Source organism: Dermacentor silvarum, chromosome 10, assembly GCF_013339745.2.
Source record: "Dermacentor silvarum isolate Dsil-2018 chromosome 10, BIME_Dsil_1.4, whole genome shotgun sequence".
Lineage (NCBI taxonomy): Eukaryota > Metazoa > Arthropoda > Arachnida > Ixodida > Ixodidae > Dermacentor > Dermacentor silvarum.
In genome coordinates, this window is record NC_051163.1 from 15,599,919 (window position 1) to 15,627,311 (window position 27,393).

The following is a 27,393-nucleotide window of genomic DNA, read 5'->3' on the forward strand; positions in this document are numbered from 1 at the left end:
GGCGTACTGTGCGCACAATGGCCAGCCTGTTTTCGCGTGGTTCGTTGCCTTAGACGCCGGGTTATTCTCTATATGCGCCTTTTGATCTGCGAGTTTGACTGAAGTTTGGAGCTGCCGAACATTACCGAAGCGCTCCTTTCAATATATTTAAGCGGATGAGCTTTGCGGGGAATTCGCGTGGCGGTGGTAGGTTTACGAATGATACAGTTGCCACTTTCCTTACAATAGCGCTCTACAGAGTAAACTCATTGGAGGTTATTTGGTACAAACACAGCCCTAACTCCGGGCTCTGTATGGGTCGTGTGCTGAACTAGTAAAGGACACGTCCATCCATTGATAGAGGCTATATCAGTGCGGCGTTTGTTTAGCGTAGCTGGAAGTGACTGGTATAGATGGCGTTAGGTTAGGCATCCAGCCATTTAAAAAAAAAATCTACCGACTTTCAAGCTCAGCTATATCGTCATATCTCAGCTATAATCGATTAAGGAATATCAATTAGGTTGACCGGTACTGTACATCGCTCGCTTAATTGATACTTTATCCTGCTTCGAAGCTGTACGTGTGCCCACAACCATGGTCTATGTCTATTGCACCATATGGACATGACGATGAACATGTAGGGCGATGAACATCGCGATGGCGAATCGACTCAGCGTTCGATTTCTTTTTTTTTTTTTTTTTTGACGCTATAATGATAGGGACACTCTCCTGACTTGTATTGCGCTGCACGTAACTAATGGACCTGATCCATGGGATGCTGAGCCATTATAGAAGGCCTTTCGTGGAGCAAGGTAGACGTGCCAGTAAAATCAGGCAAAAGAAAACGTAGAAGTGGCCGCGCAGTTTCGAAAACACGCAGAGGGAATGATTGCTGTATACATTGCCTGCGCCGGAAGTGTGGGGGCACCGGAAATGACGGAGCGGAAGTTACGTAGTTCCAGCGTGACGCGCATCGAGCGCGGCTTGGATTGACCGTGGGCGACTTCCGTTTCGGAACGCAAATGGCTGTTAAAGTCGGAAGATTGCTTGCATCTTTTTCTGTTATTGTTACTATATAGAGTTTCCCTTCTGTGATACTTCTCGGTCGATTCTCGACCCCCCCGTTGATTCCTGAGCTGTATATGGACTCGCAGAAACGTCAAGACCTCGTTAGGCTTGTCGCTCTGGTTCGGTAATGGGTTCAGTGCGTTGCAGTGAAGTTGCGCTGTAGTCGCTGCCGGGTTCATTTCTTCGAAAAGCCCCGTTTGCTGGGATTCGCGAAAGGAGAGAGAGACGGCACGGCGTCGACTCTTGATCGAAAGTGGTGCTTTCGCCTGTCTGACAGTCCCGGTTAGCTTTTATTAGCTAAATGGAAGCAGCGATTTACGAAGGTCATCGCTTTTGATTAGTCCCTGCCGAGACGGAAATGTGCGCGGTGATTTGTCGTCGTTAGGCTGTGGGAAGTTGATTGGCTTTCGAGTCGCCCTGGTGCTCGTTATTGTAAGCCTACGGAAAGTTTGGAAAGTGGTGCTGTACGTAGATTTACACTTCGCGACAAAAAAAAAAAAAAAAGCTAGAAAGAAAAACGATTGGGATGAGGTAGTAGGTCACGGTGATCATTATCATGTTTGTGATAATAATGACGATGGTCTGGATGAGGAGAGAGAGAGAGTTAACGCTTAATTATGAATGCTTAATTAAGAAGGTTAAGAAAGCTTCGCTTTAGTAAAATAGTGTGTCCATGTAACGTACCTTACTAGCCTTGACTGGTTCGCTTTTGCTCTTTAATGTCCGTTTGAGTGTGCCGTTGCCCCGGAGCAAGAAAAAACACTTTTTTTTCTTGCTTCGTGACCGTGTATTTTGCGGTCCGGCCCGATGTCGGCTGTTGCTGTTGTGTTCCATCGAACATGTGGCTCATACACCCATTATGGGCGATTGGCCAAGAAATGGGCGCATTGTTCCAAGTTATAATCGGAAATAATTTTTCAGGACAGCTACGGATTAAGTGCTGTTGAAACGTGAAATGACGTGTTAAAATTAAATCAGTATTAAGCGGAAGAATCAGGTAATCATCAATTAAAATGTACACGCCGAAAGAAGAAAAGAAACGGAAAAGAGACGTCCCCCTCCCCCGGGCATCCAGTACTTCGAGCGTTCCACGTCGTAGTCTTCGTCCTACGAGGAGATGCCCAGCTTTGCGTGTCTGTCGCCGCTACAATGTAAAATAATTTACACCCTTACACGTGAAGAAGGGTGTAACTATATCTATAATTCACACACTCACACCCGAATAATTTACACCCTTACATGTCAGAAAGGGCGTAAACCTGTCTATAATTCACACCTAAGACACCCTTTGTAAGGGTGTGAGCTATAGACATATTCACGCCATTTTTCACATGTAAGGGTGTAAATTGCTTTACCGTGTAGGATCCTTTACAAAGTGTAGGTTACTTTGCAGTGTCCTATCCACGCGGCAGGAGCGCGTCGGCCAGGTCGCGGCCGCTTTCCCGTCACGGAACACCCGTCGTGTCCAACTGTATATATCGTCACTGTGATTGTCGTATTGTTTTCTTCTTGCTTTAAGCGCTAGTAGTCTCACAGAGAGAGAGAGAGAGAGAGAGAGAGAGAGAGAGAGACGAGAAGGAAGGACGCCTGGCTTGTCAGAACCTCCCCTTTTTTTTTTTTTTCCATCCGTGACACCTTCTTCGCGGCGAACCGCGCACCGCTTTTTCGAGCCCATAAAGAACGCACCGAAGAGAAAGGCGCAGCGACGCTGTCATCTGTGGCGGATGGCCCTTCATTTATATTGAACGGGCGGGCTTCCTCTCCGAATCTTGAGAGTTATCTTTTTGCTACTCTCTGTTCCTCGGCGCTGTATTGCGTTGTTTCTTTTTTTTTTTTTTGCTCAAACAAATGAAAAACAAAAATGAAAAAATACCCAAATAAAAGCATGTTTCTTACAAACAACGCTCGGTTGCGCAATGCGGATAATGGGAAACGCTTTGTTGTACCGCGTTTTGAGTGCGATGTTTGTTTCGAGCCTCTTGAGGCCCGTGGAAAACGTTTTAATGCCCCTAATGTCCTACAATCAGGTCGGCGTCACTTTCTTTTGTTTATTCTCTTTTGTATATTATGTGTCTGCTTTTTTTCGTATCGTGATGCTGGCACATGTTTCAAAGTGATGGAACTACCACCGGCGGCACAATTTATCATTTCTTTCTTTCTTTCTTTCTTTCTTTCTTTCTTTCTTCTTCTGTCTTTCTTTCTTTCTTTCTTTCTTTCTTTCTTTCTTTCTTTCTTTCTTTCTTTCTTTCTTTCTTGTGTGAGAGCGCGTCCGTGCGCGCGTGTGCGTCGCCTTTCTCCACAAGGAAAGGTTTGAAATTTTCTAGTGTTATGATTAATGCGGCTTACGGCACTTCGCGCAACACCTTCGCATTGACGCCGGCCTCCAATACTTCCCATCGATGCATCCTTCACATTCTTGTGGTCATGATTAATCAGCGCGAAGCATCCCCCCCCCCCCAAAAAAAACAACAACAAAAAACAAAGGAACACACACACACATAGACGCGCGTTACAGACACTGTGTTAATTGTGCCCTGAAGCAAGCACCACGTTATAGCCCACCAGCATGGCACCATTCGCGATGTCTTCGGATTAGTTTTTCTATTTGTTTGCATGTATGCGTCCGAGCTTCTCTGAAGCAATATTTTCCAGTGAGAGATAGAGATAGTGTGTAATTACATTAGAAAAAGCAGAGGTTGGCCTGAGCTCGTATGTTGCAGCCTTTTACTCTGCACAGGATAAGAATGAAATGAGACAAAATAAAATTACGAATTATGATGAAGAGGGCAGGAAGAAGGGATGCATACGTACAACCACGTAACACGGTGGTTTTGTTAAAGCCTCGAGTCCAGTCCAGTCTTCTGCAAGCAGTCCAGAACAGCACTTGTAGCTGCTTTTGCTGCAGTGCTGTTAGAGCAAGCTTATTTTGCAACATCATGATCTTTGCTTAAACGGCACTATAGAATTGTATAAAGCACTATCCAAAATGACCCCAGTAAAGTTTATTGATACCTTACTCGACGATCGGCTTTCTATCAATTCATGACGAATGACGCAACGTTGAGAGCAGGATTGTTCTTGTACGAAGCCCTGTACGGATGCGCTGTCATACACCAGAATAGCGCGAAGATATGCAAAGCAGTCGTTACGACTGGACGATTGTGCAGTCAGGGTGCGCTAAGGTACGGCCGTCTCTCTGCGTTAATCAATTGGTGAAAATATATATACCTGCTCAAGACGAAGCGAACGGGATTCTCGCGTGTCTACTCGCGTATTCGAGACTGCGCATAAACGGGTGAACGCGCCGCTGCATATAAAGTGGGTCTGTTCTTAGGGATAAGGCGATTCCGCTACCTCGATCATGGGCTTTCCACGCACGCCCCGTGAACGACGATATAGAGCTCTTTTCCCAAAGATGCGCGAGAGAACCGCTCAGGCAATGCAGAGCCGAGCCAGCACTCGCGAGTGTATTTGGCAAAGCCTTGTTATATATATATATATATATATATATATATATATATATATATATATATATATATATATATAGTTCTTACGTGCAGTCGCCGCCATACTTAGCCTCAAAGCCTTCTTACTTCTACGGCGGAGGGTTCTGAAGATTTCCTGTGGGCGTGCCTTGAATTGGTGCTGTAGTATGATACGTCTTGCTTCCAAGGCTTGCGATTTTTGCTCCTTGCACTCTGCGTTTGTTAAAGCTAAGCCCCTGTAGATGTGTCTTCACTGTATGGATTGAGTCTGATGGCGGTTGTACAATTCACGATTTACAGCGCGAGGAGATAGAGTGTGTGCGTTTCTGAGAGAGAGAGAGAGAGAGAGAGAGAGAGAGAGAGAAATAAACGTAGGGACGACACGAGCGCCGTCCTTCGAAATATTTCTTGAAAACATGCGACTTTTCTCGTATAAGACAACACTCCTTGCATAAAGCATTATCCCGAACGAATCTTAGGGAGCATATAAATTACTGTAGGCTCAGATAGATACGATTATAGAGCTCATAGACCCGTCAAGCGATTTGTCTACATGGTGAGACTGCCCGTGAGGACAGTATGAACTTCGACCTTTTTAGTCTGTTCCTGCCTGTCAGTGCAGGATTTCGTCTGTCTGCGTTTTTCGCTAAAGAAATATACAACCACTCGTTACAAAGCAAAAAATAATGGACACAATCCTTCGACCTAGCGACATAAACACGCTAGTTTAGCGGTCGGAGCCAAGAACGTAATAGAAAAAGAAAGAAAAATATATAAAGTGAAGCGTAATTGAACAAACTAGCGTGCGCAACATCAAAGCTGCCTCGTGCCTGTCCTCCCTCGTAAACGATCGACCGGCTGTCAAGGGACCTCGCGAGAGCGCAGGACCGAGAATAAAACTTGGCCAATGACACGGGGCTGGCTTGCGCAGCTTCGAAGCTGCGCCCGGGGAGGAAAATCTCGCATTCGAGAGGTGGGCGGGAGCTAGAGGCAGTTACGGCGCTGTACTTCTCTTTTCTCTTCCTTTTAAGAATCACTCGCACACAGGTGGGGGCGGGAGGATAGAGGAGTAGGGTGGGTCGGGGTTCGTACATTCGGGGTGCGGAACGTAACGCGCTATATACGCGACACGAGTGCACGAGCGTGAACGTTTGTTTCGCCGCATGACAGGGCGCTGACTTCCAAGATCGTAGGCGGCGGTTGACAGCTAGCGAGGAGCCCGTCGAACCCGAGAGAACTCGGGAGCTCCGCGAAATGCCGGCAGCTTTTTCGACGGCGTCAGTCGTCGACTTAGCCTCCAGGGAAGGAAGGAAAAGAGGTGCTTGATCCTCCGGCGCGAGTGCACTGAAGGAGTTTGCGGAGGCGGGCCGGCTCGGCTGCGAACGTGACTCGATAGAGATCTTCGGGTGGGATCCGGGATACAGATGCTTCGGCGCAAAAAAAAAAAAAAAAAAAAAAAAGCATGGGGCCGAATTCACGAGGCTGTTCGTTCGTAAGGACTATTTGCTATTGTCAGCCGCCTTAGCTTATGCTGTATTCTTTGACTTTCCCATTTCCCTCCTACGTGTGGAGTAGCAAACTGATAACGTTTGGTTATAACATCCCCTCCCTGCCTCTTCTTCGTCCCCCTCCTGTATCTGTCCCTGTTTCCAACATTCCGATTGGATGTCATCTGCTTTGACCAACAGTTCTGGCGCAAGCACATTGTTTTCTCAATACGGGCCGTACTCCGTGCGATGCTTTCGCTGTGTAAAAAAGAGGGGGCGACGAGAAAAGACATAAATTAAAGAAAAAAGAAAACGTGCTTATAGCGAGCAGTTGTGTGAACGGCGACGTAGAACAGAGGAGGCACATAGGTACGAAGCTATGCGAAGGACAGTTCGGCAGTTCAACAAAACACTCGTCGTGACCTGAAGATTGAACCGGCGCGTCACCGCCTTCCAATGGCCGTGGCTTTACCGACACAGCTAATTAAGTAGCTGAGTTGGTAGCTGGGTGAGGGTGAAAGGAACTACAAGTCTAGTCAGCCTCTCTCGTTGATGTAAATCATCCTTTTGAAACGTAGATAATTGACTGCACACGAAAAAAAAAAAATAATGCTACGCCTAATACAGTACGACTGTTATCGTAGCGAAATCGTGTATGCGCAAAAAAGAGGAGGGAAAGATAAAGTAATAGTAATAAATATAACTAAGAAGGCTGGCAGCTGGCTCCATCCTCCGGAACACTATACCGTATAACGTGCCGTAGGCACATAACCCTTGCCTTCCTGCCGCCTGCGCCTTCCGAGGCGGAAGCGTGCGGCTCGCACGCAACCATGCAATATATTGAGCGGCCGCAGTAAAAGGAAAGAAAACGGAAGCGGAAATTGGCGTGACCGAGTCCAGAGCGCGTAGATATAGAAGGACGCGCATATATATACAGGGTGTCCCAGCTATCACGCAGTACGATTTAAAAAAGAAAGAGGAACGGCGTTACCCGAAGCAAATCTAGTGCCTATTGTTTCCAGTACAGTGGAGTAGCCGCCAGTAATTGTTTCGTTACTGAGATTTAATTAGGTAATTTTAATTAATTATCTAAGTCGAGTTTTTGCTCTTAATGCGAAATTTTGGGATGAGAAGCGGAGTGAGGGATCATTAAGAGAACGAAAAGGACCTCTCTACCTCTTTTCTTATCTGATGCGTTTTTTTACTTGCTATAATAGTGACTAAAAAAGAGAGAAAAAAACATGCAGCAAGGAAAAGTGTTCGTACATGATTTGTGAAACACTTTGTTTGTCACATGCAGCTCTGAAATGTTTAAACATTCAAAAGTTTACCTGCGATAGCTATAGTTATACTCAGTGTTTGTTCTCGTGCATGTCATCTTGTCTTTAGCCCTTTGTGAGTCATATCTCTAATCATGCAAAATAAAAGGCAGGAAGCAAAAGAGGTGAAATAAAGAAAAGAAAAACGCAAAGGTGATGCAATGAAATATCAGAAGCAATAACCGTCATTCTCAGTAAGCGTACCAGATGGCGTTACAACGCACCGCCGCACCAAACATGTGCAGAAGTTTAACCAAGACGCGTAGTTTCGGCGTTTTGCTAGCGTAAGTTCGTCAATGTCTAGATGAAGCAAGGATCGAGGACCTATATACTTCAGTTTCCCCGTGCGCAAGAGAAACCCCTTGAGTTTCTGTCGGAAGTCCTTTTACCTCGAAGTTCCATGTGAAGAGCTTTTCGTTTCTTTAGCTGTATTCTTTTCGTCGATAGTAGATGCCGGATACTGCGACGACTGAGTGCCAATTCTATAGAAATAAGAGTAAGCCGGACGCACTGGCTTCCGGATGGAAACTGCGCTCAAAGCGCAGCGCACGGTTGTGAGACGGGTGAAGTCAGAAGACGGAAAAGACCCTGTTTGAACCTCTCAGTGCCCTCGAGGCGTTTTTCCCTTAGGAATGACACAAACCGTGAGTAATACCTATCATTTGCACAAGGCACATAACTGGAAAAACTCGCCCACTTTTTGGTTTGCGTTTGTTATCCTTGCTGAAGGAAAACAAACGGCAGCTCTTTAAAGGCGATGTTGGAGGCGCTTCACTGGGCTAATGCTGTGCTCAAATCGCCCGAGGCAGAATCAGCACTCTAGCCTGGTTTTAAAACTCTTAATATACGGCTTCTATCAGCGCGTGTCAGGTATCTCTCGGTTCAATTAAGACGAAGCTGCCGTCGTCTGTTCGCGTAGATGCGTTTTTACAGCGAAGCTGTCTTTGGCTAGGATCCGGGATTTTATGACGTCCGCGCGGAACTGCTCTCCCCTAAAGAGTGAGAGTGAAAGAACCAACAACAGAAGCAAACGCATATCGCCGCTCGTGTCGGAGATCTGTTTAACGGCCACCTGTGTACAAAAAGATGTCTCTCTGTGAATGTGTGACGTAGTGCGTGACGTAGTATGCGCCTGATAGGGCGACCAAGGGGAAAGGGATGGCGCCCCGCGGCGCAATCACGTGAACGCGCTCGGGCCACTGCTCATGCGTTCGTCGTCGTCTCCCGCAGCCGGCTCCGTTGCCGCTCATCATTCCAGCGTAGAATTTCGCTTGTCTTCTGTCGTCCTAATGGGGAGGCCGCGTTTACGGGGGTATATGAGCCATTGCTTTAGGTGGTATGTTCATCTTACGTGACGGACATATTTAATAACGGAGGTGATACGCGAATGTGTGTGCGTACCTATCGTCACGATGACCACCGATCAGGACAATAAATATGTTCGTACCGTTGTTCAAAATGCGTTGTCACCTCGGTGTCGTGCACTAAACAGCTTCACTGGTCATCCACCTTCATAGAGTGGAATGGCCGCATTCGTCGTTCCAGCCAAGCAAGTTGCAGTTAAATTCAAATTGTCACATATGACTTCATCTACGTCGGCAGAACTTGCAGCCCTACATGCAGCTGTGACCTACGTCACCGAAGAGCCGGCACCGAAATGGGTCATATAAGGCAGCCCTTAACAGTATCAAGTCTGCCTTACATCACAGAACTTACGAGCAGATGATATCCGACATCAGGCAAGTACACCACCATGCTCTGGAAACAGGGCACAACATAGTCTTCCAGTAGATTCCTGCTCACTGTGGCATCGTCGGAAACGACATTGCTGACAGGGCTGCCCGGTCTGCCCACGAAGACACCCAGACTCGTGCAATACCTTTGGCGAGGACGGACACTGCCAAGTTAATTCGTCTGCTTGCACGCAAAAAGTCACAAGCTTTGTGGAGTTCAAGTGCCTTCAATTGCCGATTGTATAAGTTGGACACCTTGCTGCGGCTACAACTGCCATCTAGCCTTTCACGCAGCGAAACAACATTGCTGTGCCGCTTGTGGCTGGGAGTGGCGTTCACGAACGGTTACTCATATCGTATGGGAATGGCCGAGAGCCCGATGTGCGACTCCTGTATGTGCGAGGAAACCATCGAGCACCTATTGTGTACCCCGTCCTCGCTACGACGTACAACGCCTCTCTCTCAGGACAACTTTAAACGGACTGTACTCGAGAGCATTCTCTGAGTCAGAGATACTCGGACCGTGGCTACACCCGTCAGTGGCACAAAAAGCGATACATTCATTAGTACAGTATTTGAAGTACACCGGATTAAGAGATCGCTTAGAGTCCCTGTACATCGTCCCACGTGTACTCAGTACCCACTCTCTCCCTATTTTTCTCTTTCTGTTCGCCTTTCCCTTACCCCTAGTGTAGGGTAGCAAACCGGACGCTCTTCTGGTTGACCTCCCTGCCTTTCCTCTCCTTTCTCTCTCTCTCTCTCATGAATCCCCCCCCCCCACCCCCCGTTTTTTTTTCTTCTGGCCTATTACACGGTGTCCTTGTTGTTTCGTTCCATCCACCGTCTCTGTTCCTACGTCGTTTGGAGTTTTGAAGCATGGTTCTTGCTGGATTTAATCCGGCCCACCGTGATGGCTCAGTGTCCGGGGTGGACTGCTGCGGAGCGCAGGATCCCGGGTTCGAGTCCCAATAACGGCTGTCGCCTTCTTAGACTACAAGGCGCGAAACGTCAGAACGCTCGTCTACTAATTGCTTCATTGCGGTATAAAAAACACCCCGAATGGTGAGAGAGAGAGAGAGAAGTGACTTCAAAATTAATTCGAAGCACTTCCACAACCACCATCTTCGATGTATCTTCTACTTTGTTCTAGCGCAGGCATAAACACCGGACACACAGAAAGTCACATTAGACAACACAAAATGCTAGAGTTGTGCGAGAAAAGTGCTAGCGCTTTGTGTTGTCGAATGTGCCATACCATCATGCCAATATAGATACCCTCATCGACCATGGTTGTTGCTTTGGCACGGTAAACGCAATAAATAAATAAATAAATAAATAAATAAATAAATAAATAAATAAATAAATAAATAAATAAATAAATAAATAAATAAATAAATAAATAAATAAATAAATAAATAAACAAACAAATAAATAAATAAACAAATAAATAAATAAATAAATAAATAAATAAATAAATAAATAAATAAATAAATCCATGAGTCGATCGATCCCTCGATTAATCAATCGCGTTAGGCGCAGGCTATTTTGGATCGAGAGAACGCGACACCTTCGCGCACTATTATTATACGCTCGGCAATTCTGCCTGCTTTCAAAGGAAATGCGGAATATATGGACGACGTGGTTTTTTTTATTATGTTTATGGCGTGCGCGTACAGAAAACAAAGACGAGAACTACGTCAACAACAGGCATTCTCGCACGACGCGATATAACGACGACAAGAAGAAGAGAACACTGCTGCTTAAACGAGAGCGACGTCAAATGTACCATGTCAGATAAACGTGCATACGGATGACAGATGCTTCCGCGACTTCTTTTGCGCGTACGTTTTTTCAATCCAATGCACTTTTCTCGCGCAATAAAAAATGAGACGCCTTCCTCGTACGACGCGAAGCTGTCATCCGCGTTCTGCATGCGAATGCTGCGCCAGGCAGCGATCCCGACTCAGCCTCCCAGAACCACGAGGGAACGCGAGTCTGGAGTTTTAAAATGGGCCGGCAGCCAGTATTTTTCGTGATACGTAGCTATTGATGAGCTGTGTTTCATATTCACTCGAAGCCCGAAGTGCACGTCTTCTCCGACGTTCCGCTACTCTTCGCTTCAACGAGAAAACGTGTTTCTGACGACGCCTTCGGGTACAGCCCTCATTGTCGACCTCTCTTTCTTTTTTTTTTCTGAAAAATTACTACGCACTTTCTGCACTTGGAGTGTTTCAAATTCAACACGTACCGCGGCGTACGCATGCTGTGAACGCGCCTGATCATTCTCGGCGCCGAGATTTTTTTTTTTTTTTTTTTTCGGCGATGGCGGCAGCTGCTATCGAGATATCAGCGCTGCTGCACGACGTCGCGTGCTCCAATCTTGGGGGAGAACGTCGTTCGAGAGTTTTGGCGGGACGTGTTCCCAATGCCTTTAGCTTTTTTGTGTGTGATTTGTAATTTTTCACTTTGTTTTTCATTCTCGCTGTTCAAGGCGACCACGGAGATTCTATCTCTCGCACACGCTATATCTCATCGCGGTGCATCTCGTTTACGAGAGTTTTTCGTTAACAGAGCAGCGATGCTGCGTCAGAATGTGCAAAAAATACAGCGTACGTGGGTGTGTAGATTTGCAGCATACTACGTAGTGCGCCTGTATAGCGCTGCGGTATTTTGGAAGCTTTCACAGGGGTGTTTTTTGTTAGGAGTCGTGATATCCTGCAAAATTTATAACGCGTTCAAGCATATATGAGTTTGAATATCATCTGGACGAGGGGCGATCATAACGCTCTATTTTTTCCCCTTGAACTCATTTAAATTTTAACATCGCTTGGTCGGCTTTCTGAGGTCAAGGTGAAACTAAAGAGAAAACAACAAATAGAGAAAGACCATGTTGGTGCTTTTCTTTTCGCTCGAACGAATTAGCTTATGAAGCTTGAGAGTAAAAGTAAAGTTATAAGAAAAGAGAGTCCTATAACAGTACGCTTGCCGTTAGTGTTCCCAAAGCATCCATGCGATTCAATGAGGTAGCAGCAAATCATGCCGGTTGGTGTAACACATGGTTCAGATTTCGGAAGACCGGCGCTTAAACGAAGCACACAGAATCTCACACTTTGCGCTAACTATCGACCGTAGTAATTTATTGCGTCTTGGCTTGAAGTTTTATGCAACCCCCCTGCCTCCCCCCCCCCCCCGCCCACCTATAAGCAAGAAAGAACAAGAAAAAAAAGTGGGAATTGGAAACACTTGGGAACAACTTTCGCGACAGATACAGTACTCCTTTTCATGCCATAAAAGAGATGGCGTGCTCACACACGTGTCTCCTTTTGTGTGTGTATGTGTGTATAACAAAGACTTTAAATATTTCCCGAGTGGCCATGCTCTCTCTAAGCCACCCTATTACCACACTTGTCTTTATTTCTTTCCTCTCTCAGTTGTTTTTTGATGCTGTACAAAATTTCAAGGCAAGAGACGATGAACTCATCACTTCATCAGGTTGCTATTCAGCGCACCGTGTGGGTCGTTCTGTTCATTGCGTTTCGTCTAAGCGCTGAGCTTCCCGAATCTCCGCTATCCTAACGGTGTTGCTCTCGGAACATGTGTCCCCTGTAGTTGTCGTGCTGTGTTTGCATTTCTTTTCTCTCGAAGCCCTCATTCTGATCACGCTTAATTTTTCACGCCTCACGTGACCGTCGAGCGGATCGTCGCTGCCCCGCCCACTCTCCCTCCACGTGACTTCCGTTTGGTAAGTGCGACGTACGATGCCTACGTCATTTCCTGTGCCAGCACGTGCGGCCGGTGGTAGTTGCACGAGCTCGTAGTGCGCCTCGACCTCACGCACTGTTCGCGTGAGTGCGTAGCTGTCCACGTGACCTTGGCAATGTTATCTTCTCTCCCTTTCCATCTCCGATCGCCGCACAGCCGTAGAAACTGTCTGCGCATGTGCGTCGGCGCGATATGCCTGTCATAATTAGAGAGTTATTTAGAAGCTTGTTCGCTTTGAATGCCTTTCTGCGACTCTTTTTTTCTTGATGTGTCCACGTTTTCGGATGAGTTCCTCTCAGAAAAGGGCGGCTATTGTTTACAACGCAACCGTCTCAGCTCTTAGCCGACCAAGGTAAATAATTAACTCATGCGAAAAAAAAAAACAAAAAAAAAAAAAACAAGAAAGCCAACTAATGTAGCACAGTGCGTGTTAGCTTCGATATGCGTTATGAACGCTGAAGCCGAAAACTGTTAATTGTCATACAATACTATCATAATGCAGGAAAGATACGAACATAAAAAATGGAAGCATACTATTTAGGATAACACGTATAAACACCTTGGTTTGTTAGAGCGGGGGTAATTGCTAGGTGACGAGAACATCGCTTTTTGGCTCGTAATTTTCCTCTACGCGGCTACTAGTTACTCGTGTTATCATTTTTTAATAAGCTAAAGCTCCTTCAGCAACTTAACCTTGGCGCTCATCTGGAAACGTGGTCCTATCATAGTTATTCTTGCAGCTTTGCATCTTGGCATTTCCAGCTCGATGCGTTCGAGTAGCGCCACCCTTTCCAGAAAAAGAGAAGACCTGCTATTTTCAGAGCGTCTCTACTTGGATCCACAGCGGCCCGGCGTTGGAAAAAAAACCAACAATGGTTGCCTGAATCTTCTGGATGCTGAAAGGATAAAAATACGCAGGAATTTTCAATGAACAACTCAGCAAACCGAATACAGTGATGTGGCTCCTTACACCGCATAAAAAAAAAAACAAAAAAAAAAAAACACACAGGGTAATATAAAGGCAACAAGAAAAGAAGTTGTAGCACTTGTTGAAGAGGCGACAAGACGGTGGGGAGAAAAGAAAGAGAGATGCTGCTTTCTAAACCTGTATTTTGTCTAACACGACATTGTATTTAAGCTTGTTCGCGAGAAAAACCGCAAAATGAACCCAGCTGACTAAGTTTCATTTCATCGTACACCGCGGAACAACGTGAACGGCAACGCCTGATTTGCATTTCAATCTACTAAATGTACCGCGCACTTTCTTGAGCACCGGAGCCACATACTAATCTAGTAATCGTGGATTCAATATCGAGTAGGCATTCCATTTTATATAGGTGTCGTCTGTGCATGATTATCTGAAGAATTTCTGCACCGAGCTATTTGTACGAATAGCTCGGTCTTACCTAGACCGTGGCCTAGGTAAGACATAGTGACCTGTATCTGCTACCTCGGACGGTTGAACGCCTTACGAAATATCAGCTCAATGGAAGAACTCAGCCCTGAAAGATTTATGTTTAAGAATAAGAACTCGAAAAGAAAGAAAGAAAGAAAGAAAGAGAAAGAAAGAAAGAAAGAAAGAAAGAAAGAAAGAAAGAAAGAAAGAAAGAAAGAAAGAAATGTGGCTAATGAGAACTGCGTCTTGTTATTCGACGAAACAAGTTCGCGTACTTTGGGAATTACGCAAAGGGTGCTCTTCGAGCACCCAGAGCGTGTTCATCGTAATAACGGTAATGATCGTTGCGATCGATAGCCAAGCATGCCCCGGTTCGAGGTACGAGATTTCCGTAACGCGTCGACATCTTAACGACCTCGCGCTGTTCACGATTCCTCTGGACTTTTGCCTCCCCATTCTTCGGTGAAGCAGCGGCGGGAAACATTGCTCGGCATTGCGTGTTGCTTTGTGTGCGGAATTTAATGACCGCGCTTCTTATCGATTCAGCCTGTCCTAAATTACAACCTGTATTTTTCGATTTGCCCGTTCGCCTTATCGGTCGACCAACGGCTGATCTACGCGCTTAAAGACCCCCTACGAGCACACAGTAGTACGTCGATTCGATTGCTCGTTCAAAACTTTGTTCCGGTACTTACTCGTAAATGTTACGACGCCAGCGCTCGGGAGACCGTTAGGGCGCCCGTGACGAAGGAAAAGGTCACAGGAAATCACCACGAAGCCAGGACATGAACACAAGTGTGTGTGTGTGTGTGTGTGTGTGTGTGTGTGTGTGTGTGTGTGTGTGTGTGTGTGTGTGTGTGTGTGTGTGTGTGTGTGTGTGTGTGTGTGTGAGAGAGAGAGAGAGAGAGAAAGACAGAGATAGAGGTCGTGTGTGTTCGTGCGTGCGCTTTAAGCCTCTGAATGTGTTTATTTTCCTCTTCGGGGTGAAACATCCACCAGCCTTACCAACAGTTACTGCCTCGTTCACTTAGAGAAAATACGGAGCACAAAAGACTTTAATTACGGTGATATTAAAAAAAAGAAAATACGCCATTCACAGCATTTCGCGCGAAAATTTAAGCTTGTGTTGAAATAGTATCGTTCGTGTTGTTACAAACAGTGATCGGCTTGCTGCTCCCGTTTGCAAAGTGAGCGTTCTCGCATTATCTTGTATGCTGACAGATTGCAGCCCGAACAGGTTGGTATCCTTTGAGCGTATCTCCAAATGCGCACTGAAGTGCTGCCCATCTTTCCAGCAAAGAGCGCTTCACCTACGACAGCCGTGCCGCAGGGAAAGCCGAACGCAGAAGAGCCAGTGGGCTTTGTCAGGGATTGTCCCCGAACGTGTCGGACCGTCGCGACTTTCGCTCCAGCGATTTCACGCGGGATGACCTCTGCAGTCAAGCCTTGCGCTTTTAGTCGTGACTTCGTGTTTTTCTTTTTTCTTTACTTTCATTTATCGTTGCTGGAAAGTGATGCCCGGACGTGGCGTTGTTGTTTCTTTATGCATTTTTTTTCCTCGGACGTCTGAAAGGAAGTGGGTCACTGTATAAAAACGCGTCGTCGCCTATAAAACATAACCTAACGTGAGCGCCGTTTATAACATACTGATCTTGGCACATTGCAGAAAAGGAGCTTATGGTCGCCGCAGTGTTAGTAGTCCAGAATTTACATTTCGGAGGACGGATTCTGACGGGATATTTCAGTTGTTTTTGTTTGCGGTGGATTGGATTTATGTGTACTGTTCGCCAAAGATTTCTTTCTTTCTTTCTTTCTTTCTTTCTTTCTTTCTTTCTTTCTTTCTTTCTTTCTTTCTTTCTTTCTTTCTTTCTTTCTTTCTTTCTTTCTCTTTTCTGCAAGTGTGCGTTCTTAGTAGCTTCTTAGCATATGCTTCGAAGCTGAAATGGTAATTGTGCGTTTTATTTTGTGCTGAATCCACGGAAACATAGTTTAGTATCGTAGTTTTGTGTGCTGTAAAGGAGGAACAGGCGTGGCGCTGCTGTAAAATGCGCCGGGTCGCATAACGTCTGTTCAGACGTCCTTCCCTGACGGGCCTATTTTACGCTTCACCGAGCCGACCGCTCCGCTCGTGAGAATTTGTGTTATTGAAATGCCGGATGGTGTATGGCACAATCCGTATTTTAAGCGCGAACTTGTCTATTTTTTTTATTATATCGCACACGTTTTGCCATCCTTACCGCTCGTTTGTCGATTGCTTTCCGCCCTTCTTATTCGCTCGTAAAGTATACATACTGCTGTGCTGTCGCTGATTTGCATATCATTCGTACGCTCAGCGTTATGGCTCGCGGTTATGTTCGCATATGTCATCAACGTCGCCTCGTTACGTTTATATATATATATATATATATATATATATATATATATATATATATATATATATTCTTCTGTTGCGCTTCTCCTGCGTGTTGCGACAGCTGGAAGAACACAATTTGCTGTTGACTTGTGCGTTTTGCATACTTTATTCTTTTTTATTTTATCCACGATGTGACGGACGTGTTCGCAGTAATGAGCCACGAGAATGACAAGCACAAGCGCTTACGGGCGTGAAACAAGAATACTCAAATAACGCCGTCTGGGCTGAAATTTGCGTGCCATTGTCGTACCGCTCTTATTCTACTAGCGTGGAGTTCGACGACACATCAGGTTACAACGCAGCTCATTTCGTTATTGTCCATGAGTGGCCACTGCGCTGTCTTTAAGGCTTAAACACTACTCTCGACAGCCTTACGGCTGCAATTTCCGCAATTGGCCCGTGTAATTTCCTTCTTTCTTTCATAATTTTTTCATACAATCGTTCATTCATTCATTAACAACTATTGTTCTTTCCTTCTTTAATTAATTAGTTAGTTATCTGGCATTAATTCATTATTTCTTTGTCTCCGACGGACCGGCGCCTTCTGCAGGAGGTCACGATTTCCCGGCAAAGCTACCAGAGCGCAGTTCGCGCGCGTGCTTGGATGGAGTATCGAAAATTCTGCGCTCGTTCTTTAATATCTTTTCTATCTTTCTTTAGGCTGCTGGCAGAAAAATGCGATTGTCTCTCCATGTGTTTCCGTGCGTGTCTTAGATACTGCCGCCTCTTTTGTTCGAACCCCCCCCCCCCCCCCCCCACACACACACACACACAAACGAATAACCGCCGACGCTTCGCCCTGTCGTTATCGTGTGTCGGTATCGCGCGGTGGTTGCACCGTTTTGCGAGCGAACGTGTGTTGTTGCTGTGTGTGGCGGCCTTTTGTTTTGCAAGGAGTATGTCGTTGTCCACGTAACCGCTTGCTTGCTTTTGTTTATTTATTGGCCGCACATGGCGGGTACCGCCCGTGCGCGTCATCCTAAAGTGGCAATTCCAGCGGGCCGCTCTGAGTTTGCTGTTTTTACGGTTTGTTTTGAAATTTTGTGGGACTGCCGTTGTTTTCGGTATCTGCATAGCCAGAGCGCCTATTTGTTATTCGTGTCGAGTGGTCTTTCTTGCTGCATCTCTTTCCTTCGTTTTGTTTCAAGAAACTTTTCTTCTTTCTCGTTTTTTTACGTACTTTCTGGAGGCTTTGTTTTCTTTTCAAGTGCCTATATATAGCCGGCATCGCGCGTAGCTGCTTCATTGTGGTCGTTGAGAGGGCTTGTTTCGATCGGCTTTATTCTAAGCTTTTTTTGCGTTAAGCGTTACTGGAAGTTAGGCCGGATTTCGATTGTAATGATTTAATCGCAAGAATACTATTGGCGTAACGTTAGGGTTTACGGTGAGTCGTCAGTGGGAATCATAGACATAACGTGTTGACTTATGATGTTATATGATTAAAAAGAAGTTGAGCTGGGCAGCTCACGTAGTGCGTGCAACAAACAATATGTTGTCTGTGTGACAGAATGGTTGCCACGAAAAGGGAAACGTAGTCGAATGTGGCGGATGATTCGGCGTGTTCCGATGACATTAAGAAATTTGCGGAAAACGAAATTTGTCTATTGTGCTGGTATTTCACTAACGAGCACCGCCTGCAATACTTAGGTGCAGCAGGCCGGGCTTAGTTTATTGTTTTAATTATTTTTATTTTTTATTTAATTTTGAATGCCCAACACAATCATTATGTCCCCTTCTCGCTCATTTCGCAGTTATCCTGCCGCTAACTACTCTTAACGCTACTCATCTTCTCCTGAGATCATTTACTATGTCATTTACCCGCAATATAGCTTAAACTTGCTCTTTCATATCTGCTGTCAGTGGCTTCTGATGAAGCCCCGAAAACTTGTCGTAGCTTTGTTTTATTTTTTTTTTTTTTCATTTGTTTCTCTTCAGCGTCATCGCATGCTGATGAAGCTCAGACGCAAAGTGTTGCGCATGGCACCCTATAGCTATGCCCCGAGGCCCTCTGCAGCGGCGCGCTCAAAAGCATCGCTCATTCGGGCACCGCGCGGCATCATGGGCGGCAGAGAAACGAAAACTATTTATAGGCTCCCGGTCGACCTATATTTCTCGATCCAAAAAACTTTCTCGCGGCGCACGTGGCGGTTTCCCTGTGATGCCGCGATGCCGGTGGATGTGGCATCTCCGATCACGCGAGTCATCCATCGTGCCGCGAGGTTGAGCCAACTTGCCAGAGACAGTCTCGCTTTCTTCCTTTTTTTTTTCTCTTTCGCGTTTAGGGCAGCCACTTTTTTTTTTCTTTCTTTTTCGGTTCTCTCTCTCCTCTCCTCATCGCGATGTATAGCTTGTTTTCTTTTCGCTATTTTCGAGTTCGGTCGGTTCTTCTTGCGTGGCGCCGGTCTGTTTTAATTTTAGAGCCCCTCGAGTCCAAGATCGGGGCGGGTGGCTAAGAACTTTCTCTCCGGGAGTCAGTGGGCGGCGCGTAAACAAACGGACCCTGGCGCGTCACGAGTGAACCTCCAACCCGTCTTTTTAATTTTACCTCGCCGCGGGGAAAAACTGAAAACAGCCAAGGGACGCCGGCGTCGAGAGAGTCTCCGCTCACTCTTATAGAAAGCAGCAAGAAAATGGCCCAACAAATTATTCGCGTTGACGCCAGTGTGACGCCCAAACCTCAGAATGCACGCGACAGTGTTACGTAACTGTCATCTAACACTGTCGTAAGGCTGAAGCACTAGGTCCTAGCAGTATTGCCAGAGGCCGGCAGCGTTTGCTGTGTCCTGTAGCTGCGCTCTTGTTCGGCCGTCTTTCTAATTTTTACGTCGGCGATTATTATTCAAGATGGAGGAAGAATTCGATCCAGGGTGACGGGGACTGCATGAGGCAGCAGCTAAGGTGAAAGTCGGCGCTCCGATGGAAACTAAATCCTTTCGAGACTTGTTACTCTGTGGTCACTGGAATTAGGGTGAAGTTCCGGCCAGAGAATATGTTTCCGATACTGGTTTCGTCCACTCCAAAAGCGTCATTAACTTTATCTCCACAGTGTCTTACGTCAAAAGCCGTAAATTTCCTGCTCATTCGAATCACAGCTCCTTCTTCGTTGGTGCTATTGCTCCAGCGGTTCGGCGAGCCGTGCACTGTTTGAAGCTATTTTACATACAAGTCGAATTGGTCGCTTCGCCTGGGTGCGTTCTACTTCGCAATGCGCTGCTCGCTTGCTTTCCGAGACTCTTCGACGGCGATTATCTCGCAAGTTGAAAAATGCAGCTGCTCGCATATGCGTTCCGCCGGAATACGCTCGTCCACGCCAAAGGAAAATGCGAACGACAAACGCTAAAAGCCAGACGTGCGCTTGGCGCGACGGAATAGGCGTCCGTGTGATGATAGCGGGAGAAAAGAAAGATAGGTTGATGTTTCGCTTATAAAAAGAATGAAGGGGCGCGCGCCGTCGGTCGTCAGCGGAAGACAACGGAGCGATGAGCACAGCGAGAGTGAAAAAAAGGAACAAGAAAGATATGGGGAGAGGGAGAAAAAAAAAAAAAAAACCCAAGCCGCGGTGAAAGGCGGAAATGACGTCACGTTGTCGGTGGCGCCGTTTGCGGCGCGATTGTTGGGCGCGTTGGTGGCGCCGCTGGTTTCCGGTGCGGCGGCGAGGCGAAGCTTGTTGTCGAAGTGAAGGAGGCGAGGAGGAGGCGTACGGAGGAGGGCGGGCTTGCGCTACGCCGGATCTTGTGTGGCGCCTCGGTCTAAGCGCGTTTTCGCCCGTCTACTCCGGCGTGTTGCGGGCGCCGAGTAAAGCGCGGCGCGCTTTCATTGAACCGAGAGAGCAGCGCTTTAGCCTGTTCTTCCCCTCCTCGTATTATATATAATGCTTTCGTAGCGCCTTTTGTTGTTGGTGTGTGTTCCCCCAGACATTCGTCGTGTGTGTTGTGTGAGGACGTGCTGCATCACCAAGTTCATCGTTCCAAGCCGCGGCGGCACCAGCCACACATCTATCGCTCCTCGTCGAACGAGAAAAGAAACAAACCTCAAGCATTATACCAGCGTGCGAGGCTTGCTGCTTCTACTTGACTAGTGTACTACTTCTACTGTGCTTACCTGTTAGCGAGTGTTTTCCTGGTGAGCGCGAACTCCCGAACCACTGCACCTCGGTTACTCCACTCCCACTGCGATCGTCTTAGCGAGCGGCGAAGGTCCTCCCCTTTTTTAAATTTCTAGCCATAGCACTCGGCCACACTGTGACCGGTTTGCCAAACTACGCGCCGAAGTTTTGTGTCGACCACCGGCTCCGTGAGTTGGCAAAACACCGTCATCGGCTGAAAAGCGAGACGAAACCGCGTTCGTATTTATTTGTGCCCTCTCCTCTGGTGTTCGTTTGTGGTCATCGGCTGTGCGTGGAAAACCGGCTGTCTAAGCACCGACAATGAACGGCGATCCACCGGATAAGATGTCGACCAAGGTAAAAAAAAAAAAAAAAAAGAAAACATTGAGATTTTTGATTGACAGCCGCTGTCCGTTTCGATGCAGTGCTATCACGTGTAGTTTCCGTTACGTTCGTGTCGGGTTACTTACTGCTTCAAGCGAGCACTGGAACGTCAGGCGCGGTCGTATTAGCACGACGAGTTCTCGAGTCCGATGAATGGAACCGCGAGCAACCGCTGTAAGCTGTGTTAAAGCTTCTAACAAACACGTCAGAGCTCGTGTACTTACCGTGCTTAAGACGAAAAGAAGAAAAAAGTGTTTTCAAGCTTAAGCATAGCTTTGAATTTGCGTGAGAAGTCAGTGCTGCACTAACAAAGCTTTGAAAGCGCTTGTTGGGTTCTTGAATATCTCTAAACCACACTGAAAGCGACAAAGGCTACCTACCTGGCCGTTGCTGTATTATTGTAGGCATGTAAGGAACAAATGCCAAATCTGGATGCGTTTGTTTTCTTTTGTTGGAGGTCAAACTGCCTGCGAATGGGCCAGCGGCGAAACCACCATTGTGCGTTTTCCCTAAGCCGGAAACGCGTCGCATACGGTTGCCGCATTAAGAGAGAGAAAGAAAAAAAAATGCCTCACGCTTCAGCGACTGACTTGATAAGCAGCGAAGTCTGCTTTCATGGTGGTTTCGGAAGGCTACACGTGGTTTATCACAGGCTTGCGATCGAGCATTATTAGCGTATATATAGCCGGTGCAAAGGGGCGTAACCAATTGCAGGAAAGGTTTCGTGGTCAGAACACCAAACCTTGGCTTTCGACAGTGCACGCTTGTCTGAGGCGACACGTTGCCGTGTAGTCGCGCGTATTGCACCGCGCCGCTAGCTTTAGTGAAAGAAAATTGCGAAGGAAGCGTTCCTAACCTCGCACATGCGAATGCAACTAATTCTATTGGTGACGATGCGTTGCAGTGATCTTCGGATTGATTAAAAATAAAAATACTTTTCAGCAGGGTAAAAACACGGGCAAACTCCATTTCTTCCATCTGGTGGTTTCACAGAACTGGGGTTAGCCCCACTAATAATTACAAGAACGGAAGTTAAGGACATGCGGCTCTTACGCGCGTCTATACGGCACATGCAGGTTGTCTCAACAGCAGCGTTTGACATTTTGTGCAGTGCATTGTTCGATACGTCTTCGCATAAACAGCACATATGCGGCAGATCTTCGTAGAAATATTTTTACATGTGCACGAAACAGGTTATTTCCACTCGCCGTGTGTTTGTCACGAGCTTTGTGTATTTATCGCGATTCTAACCTATCTGTCGGCATGCTCTCTTACTAAATGTTTTCTTGTTGAAGTTCAAAGGCAGCAACGGTAGTGGCAGCAGCGGAAGCGGCATCAACGATGACAGTGCTTTTTTTTTTTCTGTGTGGTTTGACTGTGGCGGCCAATGACAGAGTGCTTTGTTTGTCGTGGTTAAATGCGTAGTAGTTAAACACGCCCACTTTCTTTGCTACGCAAGGAAAAAAAGAAAAAGATGTACGAATACCATTGTGGGACTCGCAGTGTTTCACACTGATTGTATTAACGACCAGTCAGAGCACAGTCTTTCAGCATCCCCGCCAGTCGCATAGATCTTTCTGTGACTGATGTATACTGCTTGCTTAAGAACGCAGGTTATGGCTTCTCTTAATGCTTCTTGAAATACTTTGACTATCTGCCGTTCGCGTGGCAACCAATGCTTGCTTAATTAATAGCGGCGCATTGATAAATGACGGTTTACAGTCGCTCGACGAATATTAAGAGCGTTTAGAAGGTAACATTCACAAGGCGCAGATTCGCTTTTATATTGCAATGTCGCGTTGCCCCGGAACAAAACCTGAAGGTTGTGGCATGTTGTAGCTCTGGAAAGTTGAATTAACGTAATCGTTGCAGGTGTTGGAATTCGATTACAAATAAGCTTGCGAAGGTAGGGAGAAAGGGAAGAGACAAGGGAAAGGTAGGGTGTTTAATCATGCTATTATATAGTGTTATTATATCGATGGCCGCAATGAAAGCTCACAACCATGAAGAAATCCGAAGTGAGGGCAAATACGTGCACGATAGACTTGTAGCCACCATCCCTGTGCAGTTAGTTGCACGTAAGTGATGCTTCATTCCAGTACTGACCATTATTTCCATGTCGTAATAGCAGGTTACCCAGAAATTTGAGTCCGATTTTTCTGTAGTCACCTTTCGTGAAAGCTTGTGGTAAAGCTGCAGTCTATTTAAGAAAAAAAGAAAATAAAATGCCTGGGAGGCATTCTCGGACACTGGCATTACGAGTTCGTGCGCCAAAGCAATGACTGAAAGAGAAAAGCATGGTGGATTTAACCCTCTATAATGCGCTTCTTGCATCATATGACTTACAGGGCCTGTTTAGCTAATATATTTCGTTACACCAGTTCGACCTTCGGCGTAAGAGAGAAATGGAGAGGCAGATTTGAAAGATGCCTCGTCTTCTGAATCAAGTCTCTGAGGAGAACGCCGCGAAGCACATTCTGCTAGGAGGCTGAAATTTGGGTAGTTGAATGTATATGTGGTGAAAATGGTGACCATCTTAATGACTCGTCTAGGTTCGCGAGTGTTCAGTCGTGAATATAGATAGTTTGCACATAAGTCATCGCGGACGCCATCTTTAGGTACCAGCAGGTCGAGAAGCGGCGTAATCAAGAAACATGACAGCACGACAGGCGCGTCTTGCGTCGAACGTCAAAGCGATAACAGCGATAAACCCGTGAAAAACAGTCGCCGTCAAGAAGTAAAACAGAGTGCGCGTGATAATACGGTGCACTGACGTCATCGTAGCCGCCATCTTTAGGTACTAGAACGGTGGGAGCTGCCTCCGTGGCGTCACATGAAAACTATCTATCGCAAAACCATTGTGCGGAAGCCCGCAAGGCGGGAAAATATTCATGAAAGGGAAAATTTCAACCTTAGGAGCGTTTTCTTGTGTTTATAACTCACCCCCTTACACCCATATGAAATAGCGCTTGAGCGAACTCATACACCCGTATGAATCGGTGATTTTTTGGGGGATTGCACCCTTTTCCCCAATGGGTGTTTTGCCTAGATGCGTATACGTTTTCTTTTTACAGCGACATATTTTGCTGTATAACTATACCCTAGTCTTTAGGATGTCCGCTGAATAAACCGTGAAGCCCATTCCGATTGTTTACTAAAAAAACGAAAAGAAAACAAAAAGGAAGCCGCGCAGAACTCCAGCGGGATTCGAACGGCGTACCTACAGATTGCCCGTCGGAAGTGTTACCTCTCGGCCCGACGCTATACCGCAGATAATAATACATTGCCTCAAGAGTGCGCTGGCCCCCCAAGCTGCTATAACAGGCTTACGCCACGTTTATCTATAAACCAGCACTAAGGTAAAACAATTTAATCGAAGCTAGCAGTAAGATCCGAAAGCAAGGAAGAAAAAGGGAGAGTGGTTGACCATTTACTCTTTGATGAGTTTTTGAGTTTGTTTAACCGCATGGTATATAGATCAGAAATGCGCATATGTGGTTGGGTATGACGGGGAAAAAAGCTGCATAAAGGAGCTTGACGGAAGACAAAAACGACAAGTTTTGCCTACAGGCAAAACTTGTCGTGTAATGGCATACATGCAAACGCGGAAAGTAGCGCTGCATGTATGAAATGCGCTGGGGAATCACAAAGCCGGCGCAAGTAACTGGCGGTGATAACGTGACCGCGGTGCTTCAGACAAAGGCGAAAGGTTATAAGCGGTACACATGCCGATAACACCCATGCACACATGTAAGCTCCGTATAAACGTGCTCACAAAACTCAGCTGTTCGCCATGATTCCTCGCTTCATTTTTCGTAGCGATCAACGACATGCAGCAACTGCTTTATAACCCAACTCCCCTCGTCGTCCAGGAAGGAGTGCAGCTGTCTTTTTTTCGTTGCAACGTACGGTGCTTCATATCATCTAAGTTTATTGCTTGCCACTGTACAGTCAACCACAAAAGTTTACGGACCACATGATCTCAGAAAACGTTCAATTTCCGAGCAGCCTGTAACAGTATAGTCAGTAAAACCGAACATCATAATATTGTTCACATAAACTTGTAGAGGCTGTAAATGCGAATACTATAGACTGCTTTTTGAGGCTGCGCAGATTTCCAGCTTTCTTTTCAGATCTCGTGTTCCGTAAAATTTAGTGGTTGACCGTACATGTTGATTGAAGTAGACACGCATTGTTCAGTGGCAAACTGTACATAATGACCTTATGCGCGCGTGGTGTACTTCTTCGCTTGATGCAGTGTTTCTAAACGCCGTTTCATGGTTGTTTCTGTGCCTCATCTTAGTTTGTAGACCTTTCTTCGACGTACATACCTTCGTGGTTGACCGTGGTCCACGATCTCGGGCTGTGGTACTCGGGCTGGGGGGCATGAAACCGTGAAACCAAACGTGAACTCGATGAATTACTTACCTTTGCACGAGTATAGCGATTGATGTGTGGTAGTTCGAGACTTACGGAATCACTCGATCGTCCATAGCGTTGGGGTGTTGCAGTGGTAGTAGTAGAACTTGGCGGTAAACGCATCGTGATTGGCTCAGATGATAGCTGCCTTTGATTCATCCGTCGATATGTGTGCCTCAAGAGCTCCTCCCTGTACCTTACCGACGAAGGCGAATTCATCGTGGGCTGCCGTGGTTGTGCTAATGAAAATTCCCGCCGTGGTAGCGGGAACATTATCCTAAAGGATTCACCTGTCAGAATGGCGATTTGTCGCTCGAGACGTTCATCACCAGCCACCAGTCGTTTTTGATGCAAATTTACGCCGTGTCGGTCATATACGACCAGCAGGCCCAATTTCTTACGGTGGGAAGCCGATTCCTCTGTATATAGTGCCGCCATCACGTCACGAACTCTGAAGAGAAAGAGGGAAAAAAAAGAAACGACGGCACTCAACACACTTTGAGCATCCAATGCAAAGCGTGATTAAATTATTCCCAACGTCTGCAAGCGAATGTCGAACGCAGCTTCGTGGTCTCCATTTGTCCGGCCGTAACAATGGGGATGCGGAGACCTGAGCCGTTCTTCGAACCTTTTCTCCGAGGAGGTATAGCATATCTCCACAAATGGCTTCATCATCTTATAGTACGGGTTGGCGTCGTGCCTCATAATCGAATCGTGGTTTCGGGCACGTAAAAAACCCCGGAATTCATTCATTGTAGCCCGTATATACGTTCGCTGCAATCCCAAGTTCAGTATATAGTGGCGACTACAGCCGTTGAAAAGAAAAGGAAAGGAAAAAAAGAAAGAAAGAGGCTTACTTGTGTTCGCCCTAAATAGCCACGTACGGCTCGGTACACGTGCGCCCGTCTTACGTCCACGTCCCGGTATAGCGCCGGCTTCGGTATCACGCTGCAGGTTATGAAAGGAGGCCTCGCACGTTGCAGGCGCCTGTACCCCGCTCCGGGGCCGTTTTTTTTTTGTTTTCCTCCTTCGCTCGAACCGCTGACGACGGGAAGCCCCTACGACGACGAAGTCGAAGACGTAATCGGCTGCTGCCGCGTGCTCTTCTCTCCTGTCGCCGTCGACAGGTCGTCTTGCGGAGACAAAAGACGCTGTGGAGGGCAAGGGTTGCCGTACGCTAGCCCCCCCCCCCCCCCCCCCCCCCCCCCCCCCCCCCCCCCCTCCCCAGCCCTGACAAGCAGTGTACGGGTAGCTCCCCTTCTAACTGCAGGGGGTTTCGGAGCCGTCATAACGAGCCAGCCCCCGTCCTGCCAATTTGCGCGTCGGCCGCGCAAATTTCTAGCTGCTGTTTGTACGTTGTGAACTCGATAGCTTTCGTAAGAGTGCTCAATATTTTACGGGTGACCGGGGCTCTTCAAGTAATGATGGCAGCAGCGTGGGCTTCGATGTTTGATTATTATTTGTTAAGTCTGAAGGTATATATCAGCGGAGGGCGCAATAAAATTTACTAGGGGCAATATTATACACTTAATAGACAAAGCGTTGCTTTATGTGATCGATACCTAGCGCCTGCAGTTACTTTTGGTTCGCTTCTATAAATTTTTACTCGATTTGACGTCAGGCGTAGGCCTGGCGAAAAATATACGCAGTGTTGAATTCGGGTAGACGGTCATTTGAATTAAAGAAGCCAGGTTGCCTGTAAAATAAGTATGTGAGCGGCTTTATAAGAGCTGCCGTGTTTGTAGTTTGTAATTGCGTGCATTGTTGCCGGAGCTGTAGCCTTCACGTAACGAGGGGCCGGAACGTTAAGGCCCAGGGTCTAAATCACTTTTTGCAGTCTCGG

At 46.6% G+C, this 27,393-nt stretch overlaps 1 protein-coding gene and 1 long non-coding RNA gene across 8 annotated transcripts in view; one reads left to right on the forward strand and one right to left on the reverse strand.

The window, feature by feature from the left end:
- LOC119465806 (adenosylhomocysteinase-like 1) overlaps positions 1-27,393 on the forward strand; it is a 286,195-nt gene that overhangs the window by 154,418 nt on the left and 104,384 nt on the right. The window contains exon 2 of one of the 6 annotated variants that reach the window (XM_049657303.1): positions 20,914-21,104. The exons of 4 other annotated variants lie outside the window; for them this stretch is intronic. In XM_049657303.1, coding sequence (XP_049513260.1) covers positions 21,069-21,104 — 36 coding nt within the window. In that variant the 5' untranslated portion in view covers positions 20,914-21,068. Of the gene's footprint in view, positions 1-20,357; positions 21,105-27,393 lie in introns of those variants that run through there. One more of the 6 variants, XM_037726278.2, reaches the window with a different exon arrangement.
- LOC125940762 (uncharacterized) lies at positions 12,327-26,765 on the reverse strand. Of its 2 annotated transcripts, XR_007463970.1 has the most exons (4): positions 26,408-26,765; positions 25,605-26,001; positions 25,463-25,508; positions 12,327-13,729 (listed from the first exon to the last, which is right to left on the reverse strand). It is a non-coding gene; the product is annotated as an uncharacterized LOC125940762 (long non-coding RNA). The 2 variants fall into 2 exon arrangements; XR_007463969.1 differs by having other exon boundaries at positions 25,605-26,765.